Source organism: Nesoenas mayeri, assembly GCF_963082525.1.
Source record: "Nesoenas mayeri genome assembly, chromosome: 20".
Lineage (NCBI taxonomy): Eukaryota > Metazoa > Chordata > Aves > Columbiformes > Columbidae > Nesoenas > Nesoenas mayeri.
This window is the reverse complement of record NC_137569.1, coordinates 837,299-854,123: the sequence shown is the minus strand read 5'-3', so window position 1 is coordinate 854,123 and position 16,825 is coordinate 837,299. Positions and strand designations below refer to the sequence as shown.

The following is a 16,825-nucleotide window of genomic DNA, read 5'->3' as shown; positions in this document are numbered from 1 at the left end:
TTACCTCTTCAGAAGCCACTGTTTTTAACATCCATTAAAAATATTATATTGCTATATAGAATTCTAATTAAGAATAGTTAAGTAATGTCATGAAATCTACTAGACCAGAAACTAAGATTCTCCCTGTAAATATGTTTCTCTACCAAAGAACCTAGCGCTGGAGTAATCACTGTAAACAAGACCCTGAGCAGCACGCAGCAGGGACGGGCCACAAACACATTTATCTTTCTTCTCACAAGTCTCCCCTGGCTAAAGGAAATGCCCTAATACTCAAGGCATCTTGGACACCAGATGGCTGATTATTAGACATTTTATGAAGAGGAAGGAAGTAGGAAGAAACAGCCTGAATTTTCATGGTACTGTAGGGACAGGGGAAAGGAAGGCAGAACGAGGATCCAATCCAAAACTTACTGACGGGGAAGACACTGACTTCAAAGGACTTTGAATCAGAAGGAACAAAAGATCTGTGTTTGTTTTTCCTTCTGCAGATTAATTCTCAACTCAAGAGCTAGCATGATTGATAGGTGAATAGAATGTCCTTTTGATTACCATCACTGTAACGGCTACAGCTCAGCCATTTTTTTGCAGAGGAGAGGTTTGAGTTTTTAAATATTCATAATAATATTGCAAATTCTCTTTCGACTATGTGCAGGCTCTTCACAGACATGTTCTCCAGGTCCACGCTCCAGAGCAGGCGGTGAGGCCAGGAGGAGCGCCAGGGCGCACAGCAGCTCTTTGCAGAATTCCACCTCCATGAAGGGACTCAACAGGCACACCGATCAGATGCGTTTGGGCTGATCCTCTACCAATATAATCTGGCCCAGGCTGTTTGACGGTGTCTCAACTTCCCACAAGCTGTGAGAGCCAGCTTGCCAAGGGAAGACAGCAGCAGCTCCTCCCAGGTGCCACCGAGGACACAGCTCCATCAGCTGTGCAGGCGAAGCTGGTGAAGAGCGCGGCAGCTGGATCCAGCGGTCTTTGTGGTCTTGCTCCTCCTGCGGGGAGGATGTGGATTATCCAGCAGGCCCTGCTGATCCCAGGACAGCCTTCTTGCCAGGCATGTGACGAGACACATAATGAACTGCTTGAGAAACGTATGTGGCCATCCCACTTGTGAGGTATCGCACGTGCAGATGTGGAGGAAGGGTTGCTGAACTGGAAATGAGGTCTCCCACAGAACAGTACGAGAACTGCACATGAAATCTTTCTATACACAAAAGGGGCTGCATCAGGAAAAGGTTGGATTTTTTTCGTTTTGCCAGCCAAACTGGCACTGACTGGGAGTTCTGCTGACAGGAGCACGGCACACAGGGCGTGAGGAGTTATTCCTCATTTTGCTAATCAACGTAAGTACATTGTCAAAACACGGAGTGCAGGACAAGCCTTACAAAGGGCACGCACAGCAGAACCTGGACTTGTCCTTCCCACAGGCCTGTCACATCAAACAAATCCCAGAGCACAGCATATAACTTGAACATATGATTAACCTGTCCAACTCCTTTCTCTTTATTTAAAACAACAAGAAAGGGCTTTGGGGAATGAAGCTAACAGCCATGTGGGGTACAGCTCTGAAAAATGTAACGCTGGAGCTTGAGCCTTTTTCCGCAGAGGAAAGAGGGGCTGTTGTGCTGCAGTTCAGCAGCACGCTAAGGACAGAGGCAGCGGCAAAACAACTAAAACCTTCAGCCTTGTTTCAGACTCAGGGCTGTAATCTCCTTATGCAATACACTTGACAAAGCTCTCTTGTGGAATATGAGCCTGCTTTTGCCACCACAGCACATACCCCCTTCCTCGCCAGACTGCAGCTTACTGGGCTCTATCTATTTATTTACTTATTTATTATTTTTACTCTTAGAACATTTAACCAAACTGGTCATTTCGCTGCAGATAAACAACCCCGAGGCAGCTCAGCTTGCAGGGGTGGGTATGCCTCTCTGAGGGGAAGAGCAGCAGCTCATCTGCTGCAGTGTTTTGAGTGGCAAAGCTGCCTAATCACTTTTTATTATCCCTGTGTTATTTTGTTAACTAAATATTTGTCTTTTTGCCCCACACACAGCTAATGTGAATATACAAATTGCACAAGGGGATTATGCCAGCATGAGTCAATCTTAGGTGGTTTATCCTCGGAGAGGGAGAAGCCTCAGTTTCTAGAGGCGGGTGTTTCTTATCCTTGTTGGACCTATGAAAATCTTTTGCCAACAAAATTTGTCACTTTTCAGCGCTCACATGTCTGCTGCTCGAGCAAACCCCGCAGGCTGGCAGCCTCCCAGCGGGGATGCTACGTCCTCTGTGACTGTCATTATTTAGTATTTACATTACAGCGGAGCTTAGAGGTTTCTAGCTGAGATCCAGGCGTGCCATACAAGCGGAGAGTAAAGACGCTTCCTGCCCCAAACAGTTTATAGTCTAAACAGAAGAAACCCGTGATAAATAGCAAAGGCAGCATTATTGCAACACAGCTCATGCTAAAGCAAGCCTGCCAAACCCATGAGATTTTTCTAAAAATAAATGCTAAGTTTTTTATTTGTGTTGTAGACTATTAGAATTTGTATATTCAAGCTTTCTTAATGCTAGAAAGTGTTTGGTTGCTGTAACAGCTGCAGTTTTGGTTACTCACAGGACTCCAGGAGGTGAGGTCCTGCAGGATGAACACGTCACTCCAGCGATCCTCCTTCAGTCCCATTTCGAAGTTCCTTCCCGTTGACCTGTCGACAGAAAACACTGAATGTAGCTACACAGCTAGTTTCTTGTGTCCTCCATTTCACACACAGAATCACACACAGAATGTCAGGGGTTGAAGGGCCCTGGAAAGCTCATCCAGTGCAATCCCCCCATGGAGCAGCAACACTCAGATGAGGTTACACGGGAAGGTGTCCAGGCGGGTTGGAATGTCTGCAGAGAAGGAGACTCCACAACCTCCCTGGGCAGCCTGGGCCAGGCTCTGACACCCTCACTGAGAAGAAGTTTCTTCTCAAATTTAAGTGGAACCTTTTGTGTTCCAGTTTGTACCCACTACCCCTTGTCCTATCATTGGTTGTCACCGAGAAGAGCCTGGCTCCATCCTCCTGACACTCACCCTTTAGATATCTGTAAACATTAATGAGGTCACCCCTCAGTCTCCTCTTGTCCAAGCTAAAGAGCCCCAGCTCCCTCAGCCTTTCCTCACAAGGGAGATGCTCCATGAAATCACGAAGGTGACTCAGCCTCCCATGACACGCTCACAAACGTCTGCCCTTGGTATCTCGGTACACCTCCGCAGTGGTCGCCCTGGATGACGCAGGCGGCAGCTCTGTGGGACACCCAAGGTTGCAGTCCTGTGCTAACACAGCTCCGGGTTCCCCTGTGGTTCGGCGTGTGCAGCTCGGCCTCTTCTTTCAGCCTTGCTGCTGGAGCAGCGCATGGGCGGGTCACCCGCTGCCATACAGGAGCACTCGGAGATGCCCCATTTCTCCTGGGAACGCGATGGCCCCACGACCACGTGAGCCAGTGCGCAGTGCTGCACGGGGACATGAATGCATGGCATGTATGGAGTGTTTAGTCAGCACATTTCTCTCCGCAGGCCCGCAGGGCAGTCTTGTACGCTGGGACTGGAATGCTGCCCACTTATGGTAGCTGGTTAATGAGGCCGGCACTCCCATCGCGGTACACAAACACTGCGGAGAATGCCAAGTATCTTGTGATGCACAGCCCACAATTTTCCTAGTTTGCTCTCTTAAGCAACACACTCGCTTCCTTCTCTATCAGCAAATGGATGTTCTCAGGTGGGAACACACAGAATGTCCACAAGAATAACATCCCTGATAATGATATTTCCCAGCTCCATGGTCACCAGTGTTTGAGGTGTCAGTCTGTCAGAGTTCCGCAAACTAAAACTTCCAGTGCTCCTAAGAGGAGAGGGGTAGGTAAGGGCTTTTTCACAAGGTCAGAAACATGGAGGAAATGAGCAAAATAAGTTACTTTCCCAAAACCATCAGATGGCAAACTAATTAACATCGGTCCAGCAAAGCCTTTAGTGCATGTGACATTTACAGCATGTGAATAATAACAATGAAATAAAATACTTAACCTGATCCACATTCTTAAGAAAATTACTACACAGCATATGCCGCACTACTTGATGCAAATGCACACAGAGTAATGCGGATACCAGTACACATCCAACCAGGACAAAACCAGCGCAGCGGCAGCTGACTTGCCCTGCTCCACTGCCTCATGTCCCATATTCACATTGCTTCCCCCCCCTTTTTCTTTGCATAGACCTCTCTTCTGTATTGCCACATGTGGCTCAGATGTCATTTTAGCTTTTAAAATCTGGCATCAATCTAGTCCAAATTAAAGAGGCAGCAGGATGCAAGCAAATTGCCTTTCTGGATCCCTCATGTCAGGTGAACAGTCCTCATTCTTCTAATAACAGGGAGATGCGTGATCCCTGTGCTGACATCTCAGTTCTGTGCAAGTCCATCAGGCAGTCAGATGTACAACCGAACGCAGCTGTAAAGCAGCTCCCTGCACCAGTTTGCTAGAGTTTCCATTGTGGAAACTGGATCCACACTCATTCCACAAGGCCATAATGAAGTTCGCTTATACTCTATACGAATGAACCCACACAACCAGTGCACTGACGTGGTTATATTCACAAAAAGATGTACTAGGCCTGCAGTTATTCTTTACTAAGCAAACACTTATGTCAAATAAAGCATGTACCTGATCGATTTATAGAACATTTGGGAAAGGCTATTTCAGGAAACCTTTCTATGGCCTTAGTGACTTGTTTAGAGCTGCCCGTGGTTTGTGCCCGTGTCGCAGCACGGACAGCAGCAGTGCCAGCCAACTCCAGAGCCGCCCACCCCCGGACTGCAGCCCCAAGGCCCTGGCTGGGCCACGGCCATACGAGACCACCCTGCCGGGAAGCAACAGGGGCACCGAACGCGTGTTTGATGCTGTTTTTAACCTCTGGACTTTCAGGTCCTCGTGGGTTTTAGCGTCTGCAGACACACAGATGGTTCTGGTCGTGTCACGTTGCACACGGTGCCCCTTCCAGCACCAAGACGTGCGGGGGGCTTGGCCGGACGCCTCATGCACGGCGGGGGCTGCACCCCCAGCCGGGCCCTCACACCTCCCGGGACCGGCCAGGCCCAGCTCTGCCCCGGCCCTTCTTCCTTCAGCGGACCCGAGCCGGGGGCTGCTCCAGGTTCCGACATACCTGCGGCAGGGCTGAGAGGCGCTGGGGCGGCCGTGGGGCCGCTGAGGTGGGTTGAGGCGGGAGTGGGGCCGCTGAGGTGGGCTGGGGCGGCCGCGGGGCCGCTGAGGTGGGCTGGGGCGGCCGGGGGACGCTGAGGTGGGCTGGGGCGGCCGTGGGACGCTGAGGTGGGCTGGGGCGGCCGTGGGGACGCCGGGGCGGGCGCTGGGGCGGGCGCTGGGGCGGCGGGGAGGGGCGGCGGGGAGGAGCGGCCGCCGCGCCCCCTCGCGGAGCAGCCGCCGCCTGCGCGGACCGGCCGCGGTGCCTCCCGCCTCCCCGCCGTGCATGTGAATGCGCGGTAATTGCCCCGAGCGGAGAGGCGGGGCGAACCGCCGGCTGCCCGCCCTCGCTCGCTGCTGCTCCCCCCGCCGCCGCCTCTCCTCCCCGGCCTCCCTGATGCCGAGGAATGGATAGAGCGGCTGCCCTGCGAGCCGCCGGCATGCTGGAGAGGAAGGAGCGGAGCGGCGAGGCGGCGGGCGCGGGGCCCCGGGCGGCGCGGGGCTTGCCGGCCGTGCGGAGCACGCTGCAGCAGTGCGGGCTGCTGCAGGACCTCATCGACATCTCGCTCTCCAACCTGCGCGGGCTCCGCACCAAGTGCGCCGCGTCCAACGACCTCACGCAGCAGGAGATCCGCACCCTGGAGGTACGGGGCTCGGCAGCCGCGGCGGGGCCGGACGGGAGCCCCGCTCGCCGTTCCTCACAGCGGGGGCCGGGCCTGCCCCTCCCGGGGGCCGCCGGGGCCTGCCCGTTGCTCCCGGTGCCGGGCCGGGGTGGGAGGGGCCGGGCGGAGAGGGATGCGGGGAGGAGGGAAGGAGCCCCCGGCCCCGCCGCAGCCCTGTCACCGGGGCTCGGCCCCGTCCCCGGCCGCGCTGGCTGGGCAGCCCCCGGCCCGCCCGCGCCGCTGGGCAGGAGCGCGGTGCTCACGGAGCGGGGAGCGCGCAGGTGCGGGGAACCCCCGGTGCCGCCGCGCTCCGCCGCCCCCGCCCCGCGGCCGTGGGTGTCAGCCCGGCTGCTGCTGTCAGCGCCGGGCGGGTGCGGTGTGCGCTGCGGACCAGGGTGCCCGCGCGTCCCCAGCAGACGGTGGTCGCCACACGGTGTGCCCTGGGAGGGTGGACAGACTCAGGCTCTCCCCCCGGTCCGTGGTGGTTCTGGTGGTTCCTGCCCTCCGCTCCAGGCCCGTCTCTCTATTCCTGGCTCAGTTTCGCTGATCTAATCTGATCCTCCTTTTCACTCCATTGGTGTGCTGGACAAACGGCATCGCGGTCCAGGCTGGAGAGATGTTTTGCTGTGTAGAAAGATTACTTGAAACTCTTTGAGCACCAAACGTGCTGTCATGATGCTTTCGAAGAAGGGCTGAACCTGTACACGAGTCTGCATAAGTATTTAGAAAGGGACTGTAGGATTATTTTTGCTTAGGTTATTTGACCTTTAGATACTGTAATGATTCCTTTTACCTTGTGCGCAGGTGGCGTTGCTCTGAGCACAGCAACCAGCTCCCAATGCCCCTTCTCTGACAGAAGGTTCACGCGAGGGCTAATGGTCCTTTGGTCTGACCCCGGAGGCTGTGGGGCCAGAGCACTGAGCCTTTAGGAAGAAAGATCATGACAACACTGTAACTGTAGCAAACATTTCTGCTGCAAAATCCATCAGATGAGACATTGGGAAAAAAATTGTGAAACAATAGGTAGTAGGTAGCTTTGGCACAGCCTCTTGGAAATCTATCCTTCCTTTTTTCTTCCTCTGCCTCTTTTGTGGGGTTTGCTTATTTGTTTTCTTTGGCGGGGTTTTTTATTTCTTTTTTTTCTTCCAAATTTGTAGCACTCACTTTCCTCCTGCCATCTCCAAATAGCACTCAAAAGGCTATTCTTTATAAAAAATATTTGTATAGGCTTTTGGCAGCCCTACTGACAGTCTTTTAAATGCTCAAAGTCAATCAGCATCATTTTGGAAAATTATCATCTGTATTTTGCTGGTGGACCTGTTCTAAAAGGAAACCTTTATTCACAAAGGATGAAGGCCTGCTACCATCTTCGGGTTTTTCTTAAAGCAACAAAAGCTGTTTCTAGTAATAGTTGTTGAGTGTGTGCGTGCATTCATCTTAAACACGTCTGCGTAAAGAAACGGGGGCCACATTCACTTGTGATGAAAAAAATTATGATCTGAAAAAATCTTAGCTGAAAAAATTCTCTTTGATGCACAGTCCGGTATATGATTTCTCTGGGAATTCAACCAAGTAGTGGATCTGTGCCAGCACATGAAGCGATGGGCATGGATGACTCTGTGCCCTTTGCTCTGTTCAGTTGCCTGCACCAAAATACATGTTGTCAAGCAGAGCCTGAGCCCTGTGCTGAACTGTGCCAGGCTGCAGCGGGTTAGTCTGTCTGGTGCTGAACGGTGCCAGGCTGCAGCGAGTTAGTCTGTCTGGTGCTGAACGGTGCCAGGCTGCAGCGGGTTGGTCTGACCAGCCTGCAGGGTCTGTGTGCGCCCCGCGGTGTTGTTCCTGCGGTGCAGCAGGGGGTGGTGGGCTCCAGCGCTGTCTCAAGTACCAGGTGGCCTTGCCTGTGGCATTGCACGCTGTAATTGCTGTGCCTTGCATAATGTGTCAGAAATGCACGTGTGGTCGTACGCGTTTGCCTATCAGATCGCATCAGCAGAGGCAGGTGCTCCGGTGTTGCAGAGCCAGCGTTCCTGCTGGTTCGTCTGTGGTGCACAGCTCTGTGCAGGCTGCAGGCAGCTCCTCGGGGCTGGCGCTTCACCAGGAGCTGGACATCAGCAGTGCCTGCTGGGGTGCTCCGGGGGGCCTGGACAAGTCACCAAATGGCTCCGTGGATCCTGATGGTGGCTACTAGTGGTATCGCTGCTGGGCCTGCAAGCCTCATCTGTACTCGAATCTAGATGTGTCTTTGCTTCTCATGCAGAAGCTTTTTCATGGCAAAAGAATTACGAAAGCTCAGCTGCATCAGTATAACTGGTAAACCGTGTGGCAAAGCCACAAGGAAATTTATAAAACGTGAGATAGATAAAAGCAGCAAACTGGAAGCAGGAAGTACTAGTTTGGGAAAGGATGGGACTTGACTCTGGATGTTGAAGAAGTAGCTCCTGAGGCCAAGTGTGAGGCTGCAGGTGCAGGATTTGAAGACAGTCAAAAAGTCAAAAATCAGTTTATTGACTTCACTTTTTGTTTGTATTCAAAGGGATGAAAAAGCAGGGAGGCTTCCGTAATGCAGTTTGCACATAGCTCCCGTATCTCTGAAAGTTCTGTAATGTCTAGTTTTGGTGTCAAAACCATGGACTTGGCAGGTGAAGGGAGATCTCGCTGGGGACAGCGCTCTGAATGAGCACCCCGCCGGCACTCAGCGCCCGCGCGGGGCGAGCGCCGCCCGAGCTCCGCGGCAGCACAGCAGCAGTACGTGCTCATTGCTGTTGCTGATCCCACAGGTAGCACGGCCCTGAAGTAAAGCTCTGAAAGCAGTTGTGATGTGAATAGAATCAATAGCCTAAAACACCAGTGCAAATTCATCTAAATGCTTCTGTTATTTTACTTTTTTGCCCTAGCCATACTAACTCGCTCCTTTTGGCACCGCTCCCCTCTGTGGCTGTTCAGAGCTTTGGCAGCTGTCAGGTACACCGCATGATTCATGGTGTGTGTTTCAAAGTCAAGAACATCAGCCTCACTAGAGGTACTGGAGTACAAGCTTATGTCCCTCCCAGTTCACTGCAGTGTTTTAAGTCCTTCCTCATTCCTCTTGTGTATGAGGTCTTCTCAAAATAAAGCACGTGATAGATAAGGATTTCAAAATGGACCTTGACAGGTAAAGATAAGCACTTGTGGTAGGTCAAATGGCGCAGGAGAACTGTAATACAGAGAGAAGGGGGAAAGGAAGGCTGTGGGAATTGCTCGCCAATCATGCGTTCAGTGTAGCTGTTACGTGAGCTGACCCTGTTTCACATGTGGGAAGGCGCTTCTTAGAAGGGCAGGGAGTTTCCCTGTTGTGGAAAGTAGATGGTGTTAGTTTGGTTATTAGCAGAGCAGGTTCTCTGATGCCACAAGGTCTTGTGCTTTTTTAAAAGAGTTTTGTATGTTCTGCCAAATAAGCGCTTGAGTGTTTCTCTTTGTACCCGATGCTTTGGTGTCTGGCTTGCTTTCAGTTCTGTCCTAGCAGGTTTACTCACTTCTCAAGTCGACTACAAAACTGAAATGGAAAATAACGGTAGTTTTAACCTATATGTAAGAGAGCAAAACCTGTGTTGCCATGTGGTGAGCATCCAATGCTGCTGCAAGCATCCTTGGAAGGAAACAGCTCCGTCTGTCTTTAGCACTGTCCCTACACTAATCCCTTGCATGACTCCTAAACTGGTTTTGCAAAGTTAGCAGCATATTATTTGTAGCTGTATATCTTTGTAAAAGCGGTACCTTGCTGGATTCATTTCTTTGGCAGGGAGCTGATAATGGGGCTAGAGCTGACATCGGTGGTGAAGCACATGGAGCTCGTGACACGGCTGCTGGAGGGAGGAGCAGAGCACGGCCGTGCGCCGGCACAGCCCACATCCCTATGGTTTCTCAGTCTCCTCCGCTGCGAACAGCGCAGCTGCTTTGGTGAACTGCAGGAATCACCGGACGCAGTGGGACACCCCCTCCCCGCCACTTTAACTGCAGCAGAGATGAGGCAAGACCAGCCTGAACTGACCTGCAGTGTGTTTAGATTGTGGATGTATTTTCTTTCGGTTCTTACATCACAAGAGCTCCCTGCGGTGCTTCTGGCATGGAACCTGCCTCCAAACTGGTTATGGTGGGAGTGTCGGGGTGGGGCGACAGCACACATTGCTCAGATCTGCCTGCTCTTTAAGAAAAACCGTCCCCGTTGCTGGGTGGCTGGACCGCGTCTGTGGCAGAGACGCTCTGGGCCCTGTGTGCAGTGATCGCTGTGGCTTTTTCCTCGGGCATGCCTTCTGCGCAGCCCCTCCAGCAAACGCACACCAGAGCATAAGGCCTGACTCCGGCTGTGTGTGTCTACATCAGTAAGTCTGCTGCTCCACCAGTCAGTCTTTCACATTGGCTGAGTGATATCTGTGGATTAAATATGTTTGAACTTGCTTTAGCATTATCTTGATTCATTTGGCAATTTGGCTAGAAAAGGCTTATCTCTTACCAGGCAATCTCTAAGCAGAAACAAATGCTTTGAGAGCGGGGGTAGGCATGAAAGGAGAGGAAGAGGCATTGTAATCGTCCAGACTTGCACCCTGGAAGTGGGTCGTGTGGTACGCGTGAGCAAAGGGAGGCCATGTGTTTGTAAACTGGAAGCAGTGGGAGCAGTGAATTTTCCAGGCCAAACTGCAACCTGTATCCACATGTTTATGAGCCTTGTTCAGCTGAGAAGACTTCCTTTTCCAGCAGGTCTTATGCAAGACCTTATTTTTTTAAAGGTGCCTTCTTTTTTCGTAGCACTCTTTTTTTCTTAACTTTGCGCCCCTGTCTGTGTAAGACAGGCTTCAACAGGGATTCTGTTTGACTTGGAAGGAGAGCCACGTGTTATTAGCAGGTTGACAGATATCTTTTCTTTGTGACAATGTGTGTATATGATCAAAATTTGCACATCATAATGGAATTTAGCTCATCTCCTGCCGTTGATTTTGTGTAAGTGTTGACACGAATGTCAGCAGCAGTGTTTTAACTCACCTGGAGTTTCCAGGACAAGCTCTGATGAGTAGGTTATCATCACGATGAAGATACAAGGGACTCTCTTCACATTTCTGTCACGATCTGTATGTACGTCTCGCCTTGGGCTGGATTCTCCGATGCACTGATTGGAAAGTAAGAAAGCCGGTGTCAGAGTAAGGCTCTGCGCTGCCTTTATCTCCCTAAGGCTGCTTGTGCGGCCACTGGATTATGTTAAACCAGAATGATTCCTGCTCCTCTTCATGCAGAGTCAGCTTGGAGACCCTTTCCAGCAATCAAACTCCAATGAGGAGGTCCAGCGGAGCCCGGAGCTGCGATCTCTGTCCGTATGCGCGTACACAGCCAGCAGAACCACGGTCCGTCGTGCCAGAGGAGCCGCAGCCTCTGCATGCGGGTTCTGAGTTAATTGCGTGTTCAGAACTGATCTAATCGGTGAAGCAGCCCAACGTGAACCTCGGCCTAGAGGAGGGATTGCGATGTTCGGCGTGGTGGACAAAGCACACGATAGCAGAAAAATGTTAGTGCTAGTGTGGAAAAGACTAAAACAGAACTCAAAGCCAGAATATTTACCCACTCTGTGTTTTAAAGGACTAATCCCAAGTCTGCTGAGACTCATCGCTGGCTACACTGTGATTGCAGTGACTGCCCAGGAGGTAGTTAAACAGTAGTGATTCTTTTAGTGTCAGTGTAAGTGGAATTGCAGATGATTCCCTCTGCAGAACCTCCCTGGCCATGTGCAGGTAAAACTCGAGAACCGTTGCGGTGAAGCTGGATGCCCATCAGCCACCCGTCTGCCTTCAGGGCTCTGCACGCAGAGTTGGACCCACTGCCTGTGTCTTGCTTTTGCTGCCTTTAAAGTTAAAATAACAGGTGTCTTTTCTTTTTGGAATATATTCTGAAGTGAACAGAGGCTAGGTCTCTGTCATTCCTTTTCTGCCTAGAACAAAAGTCTAATTTGTAGTGTGTTCATCTTGGAGAAGCAGAAGAACGCTTACTCAGTGGGATAAGGAATCGCGCTTTGATCAGGGCTGTCATCTGATACGATGATTATTAGTTATCCCAAATGGAAGAGCTCTAATAGCAGGAGCTGTGGGATCCACGTCAGACGGGGCAATGTCCTGGGGTGCAGCAGACCCAGGCTCTGGGCCGGGCCGAGCGGGTGCTGCCGGCGCAGGGCGCTGAGCAGGGTGCTGAGAGCGGGCCGGGCGCCTCGGGGCTGAGCCCCTGCACATCTTAAGGAGCCTTTAGCATGTAAGCAAAGCAATTTCCTGCCCAGCTCTACTCTCCTTATGTGCTTCTAGAACACGGGTTTGTTGATTTATCAAAGAACTTTCACTTCTGTTTGAAGCAATCTAAATTTAGAGAGGAAGTCTCGAGCTGCTCGGTGCTGCTGGGGGGGCTCTTGGTGAGGCCGATTCCAGTGTGAGGCTTTATTTTTAGTTATTAATGATACTGAATAAATTGGAAAGAAGAAACAATATGTTGCAGATTGAGAACCTGCACCAGGCATCGCCACTAAAAGCGGTTCGGTGGGAAGGTAAAGGGATCTAAGTACGGTGTCAGTGCCCTTGGGCTGTCTGACCGTCCAGGAGAACCTCTCCACACCCGTGTCCCTGCCTGCCCTTACAGCACAGAGAATATTCTAGCAACAATTCCAGTCTTCCAGAGCACTGTTTTCTTCTTTTTACCTTTAGAGTAAGCTAGAGGACTAAATCCTGCTCTAGGATACGATTGCATAGCTCCACTGAAATAAGCAGAAGTAATATGTTGTTGTTGCTTAAAGCTTCCTGACTTTTTAAGACATCTCCCTCTTAAAAACTGTTTTTCATCTGCCAAGCAAAACATTTCCATTTACGGACCTTTTGTCTTTCTGACCAAACTGAAACTTTCCGCAAAGTAAAGCATTTCTTATCAAGACTTTTAACTCTCCCACAATTTCTGTAGCCGCAGTTCCGAGGGCCCGCGACCAGCACCAGCCAGCAGCATCGCGCTCCCGTGGCGCATGTGCCAAGCAGATGCAGAAGTTTTTCCCCTCATTTTAGTGAGTTCTGGAAGCAATGCCCTTGTCTGTTCTCCCTTGTTTTAAGGAGCCAACTGACTAAAATACGCAGGTATTGTTATTGGGAGACTGATCCATTTGCATTGTCCTTCAGCCTGTTCCCTTTGGAAAAATCAAGTTTGTTGTTGGTTCTGCTGGGGTCGGTGTGTTTGTTTGTTTCCCTTTGGGCCCGGCAGGCTGGCTGTGTGTGCCCTGAAGAGGAGCGAGCGCACGGCGAGGTGAGACAGGCGAGCGCGGGCACCCGAGCCTGAGCCTTCCGCACCAGCTGAGCCGGGAGGAGCCCCAGGGGCGATATCAGAGGGCTTGTCAGCCCTGGTTGTACTATGTGTGTTGAAACTGGTTTGCTCTTGCTTTGTGGGTCAAGCATAATATTAGTGGAAGCACTGGCTGCCTGCTGCAGCCGCGATGGAAGCGCTGCTGTGCTGCGGCGATTGGCACGGGGATAACGAGGCAGAGTGCTGTGGGACGCCTCTCGGCACACGCTGAATTCCCAGGCCGTTCCAGTCGTGGGCAGTGACTGGAGTGGGGTCTGTGGAAACAGGTTTGCAGGGAGAAAAGAGCTGCTGTAAGCCCAGGCCGTTCGTACTGCACTGAAACGCTGGCTGGGTTTGTGCTGAGACCGCATTTGTAGGAAATACAATCCTACTTTGGGGGAAGATGGGTTTTGTCTTGCTCGGCCTGCTGCCTTAGGCTGGGTTTGTCGTGCTCAGCTCTCTGCCTTAGGCTGGGTCTGTCTGGGCTGGCGCTGCCGCAGCCTCTCGGAGCCTCAGAGCGCCAGCCTGACTCAGCGGTTCTGTGCAGCTCTGTTGATCCTTCCTGCAGCTGTAAAACCGAGCTGCAGGGGAAGGGGAAACACGTGAGGAAACGCGTGCTCTGGGCCTGCCCCTCCGCTCCTCGTGGATCTTCTACAGAAACAGGCTGGCTCAGCCTCTTCTGTCTTCCTATATTCCTGTGAGGTCTCTTCCGTACCGGGCATGGTCCCTTTATACTGCAAAGAATGAAGTCTCCGCGTTCAGACTGTGTTTTGCAGGCTGGGTTAGCGGCGTGGCCTTTGTGAGCTCTCCTGACAAAGCCTGTGTGCGGTGGGAGCGGTACGGGCGCGCGCTGCGCGTCTCCGCATTGCTGGGATTGTTGAGAGCGCTGGGTGCTGAGCCCTCTGCCCCTCAGTGCAGGCAGCGGTGGTCTGGGATTGCACCGGCCCAGGCGCCGGGGCAGAGGACGTGGGGAAGGTTGCAGAGCCACCTCATGGGCGAGGGACCTTGAAATTTAGCAGTGAGAAAGGCTCATTTCTTTGGGAAAAATTATTCTTCTGGGCGTCTGCTTTGCTAACTTTTTAAAAGGTCTTGAGGGTTATACTGGAGCAGTGTCCGCTCAGCTCTTGCACTCAGCCCAGTCCCTACGTTTACCATGACTCTGTTCTGCTGCTCCAAAAATCAGGTCCATTTTACTGTGCGCAGTGACAGGGACCCGGCCTGGAGGGGTCCATCTGCCGGTTCCTGGCAGAACTAAGCCTGACTTGTAGGCCAGGGAACCTGGCCCATCAGAAGCTGCACAGCACATCTGCTGCTGCCTGGCTGAGTCTGACCTATTTGTAGACCAGGGATTAGGACCTGCCTTGTGACACAGCAGTAGTGCAGTCTGCTAGAGTCTGTAACGAGCCCCAGTCTGTATTATTAAGATTATAACATCACTCCTCTTTAATGGCAGCTGAGAGACTCGTTCAGACGTGAGGATGAGAAGAGAGGCACATCTTTAAGAGATGAGCCTTGATTCTACCCTGGGCTGCCCGTCAGCTGATGGAGAAGAAATGCCTTCTTTTTGGGTGGACCTCACTGGCAATAGGGAGTGGTGGGGAAGCACCATGCACGTGGTTCATGCCTTCTTATGAATGGTACTTCATTGTACAGGGTACAAAGGTCTGTTTTCTTCAGTAAGTTCTTAGTTTCCAAGCAAAACCTTGAACTGGGTGATACGCATTTGAACTTTGGGGCTACTGTAGATTTATATTTAACTTCCTGATGTTGACGTACGTGTCTTCTGTCCTTAGCTGAGGTAGGAAATGGAACTCTTTTCTTCCTCAAAAAGCATGGAGAACATTGCTGTCAGCTGTGTTCCTTTATCTAAAAGCACATATAATTTGCAGCAAGGTAGTTATTATGTTCCTGTAATGTATTTTCCAACTATTCTTTGATCCGTAAGACATACCTTTCACAGTACAGCAGATACACAGTTTGAAAACTAGTGATCTTGCAAAGTTTTACAGCATTGGCCGCCAAGTACTGGACTCACTAATGTCTCGATTGCTACCCAGAGTCCTCTACAGCCTTTGTAAGAAGACAGCCGTGTCTGTGCGTCCTGCAGGCGCTGACCTCCCTGCATCTGCTGCTCATGACTAAATGATGCACTGAACACTTTCCAGCCTGGTTGCCTAAGAGATCAGGGGCTTGCTGTCCGGGTGGCCCAGCACCACTCCCGAGGACAGCCCGCGCTCTCGCTGCACTGCAGGGCCAGCCCGCGCTCCCGCTGCACCGCAGGGCCAGCCCGCGCTCCCACTGCACCGCAGGGCCAGCCGCGCTCTCGCTGCACTGCAGGGTCGGCCGTGCTCTCGCTGCACTGCAGGGCCCAAGGCACCGCGCAGGGGTGGCCTCCAGGCCAGCCAGCGTCGGACAGGTGGGCATCACCACAGCTCAGTACACAGAAAGGTACCCTTCTGTAAATTATTTTCTCGTGTTCTGATGAGCTTCTACTTGCCATCTGCCCTTTACACAGTTGTCATATCATTATCTGGTCTTTCAGAGACAATTTAATTAGATCTTCTTTCAGTAGGTTTTAATCAAGCATTATGGGGTTGCTGGTGAATTATTTACAGCCGTATCACTTGATGGAACACTTGCTCTGTTGAAGGTATCACATAAGTGACGTGTCTGTAGCAAAACGTACAGCTGGCTTTAACCTGGGCCCCCTCTGTGCTCCCGGGGGTTATCCAGTTGACATCAGACGAATGCTGTGTTATGGGAGCCCACTCTTTGACAGGAGTAGAAACTGAGTGTGACTTGTGCTGAAATCAAGGAGTTGAAGCAGTTTAAAAACTAGGCTAAGAGCTGAATTTAGCTCTAGTCTCTGCTGGCTCACTTCTAAGTGCCGTTCAAGGTTGAATACCTTGAACAGTGTGGCCTTGACCCTCCTTGAAGCTCCAGCTATTCAGCCAGAAGTGCTGTTGTCTTCAGGCTTGCTCTGCTGTACAGTGAGTGGGTCTGGAGTGGGCAAGGTAGTGAAAAACAACACTCAAATAGCAAAGGATAATGAACTGAGAAACTGCGTATTTTTAGAATACAGAAAGACTCTTTGCCTTATTTCACCTGTCCTTTGGGGTGGTGAAAATTGAGCAGCTCTAAGATGTCCATTCTTCTTGCACCTTGTTGGATGCTTGTTCCAGCAAGGTCACTTTTCTCCGGTTGTGCTCCGGCTGTTGGTGAGCAGCCCCGGCGCCCAGCCTGCCTGCCCCAGCACCGCGGTGCACAGCGAACCGGCCGCGTGGCCCCTGAGGTGGATGCGGTTTGAAGATCCCTGCTCATCTCCAGCCTACAAAGAACTCGAATCATTTATACAAAAAGTGTCCTGCACTCAAAAGGCTGGTGCTTCCAGACCAAAAGTTGGCATTTAAAGCTTCTCCAGCCCACTGCACCAGGACAAAGAACTTTTGCCAAGATTACAAGACCATGTGTCAAGGACTTCTAACTTAATTTTCCCTCATCACATACAAGGCCAATACCACAGTAAATTGGCATAACACCTTGAGGTAACAGCGCACCATCAGAGCTATTTCACCATTCAAAGCCTGTGTCTTGCT

The 16,825-nt window shown here is 51.6% G+C and overlaps 1 protein-coding gene across 1 annotated transcript in view; it reads left to right on the top strand.

The window, feature by feature from the left end:
* Positions 1–5,645: 5,645 nt before the first annotated feature.
* The window catches only part of KSR1 (kinase suppressor of ras 1), a gene marked incomplete at both ends in the record, with an annotated part of 45,297 nt that continues 34,117 nt past the window's right edge, over positions 5,646–16,825 (top strand). The window contains one exon of the mRNA XM_080356991.1: positions 5,646–5,882. Within this exon, the coding sequence (XP_080213117.1) occupies positions 5,646–5,882 (237 nt within the window). The remainder of the gene's footprint in view (positions 5,883–16,825) is intronic.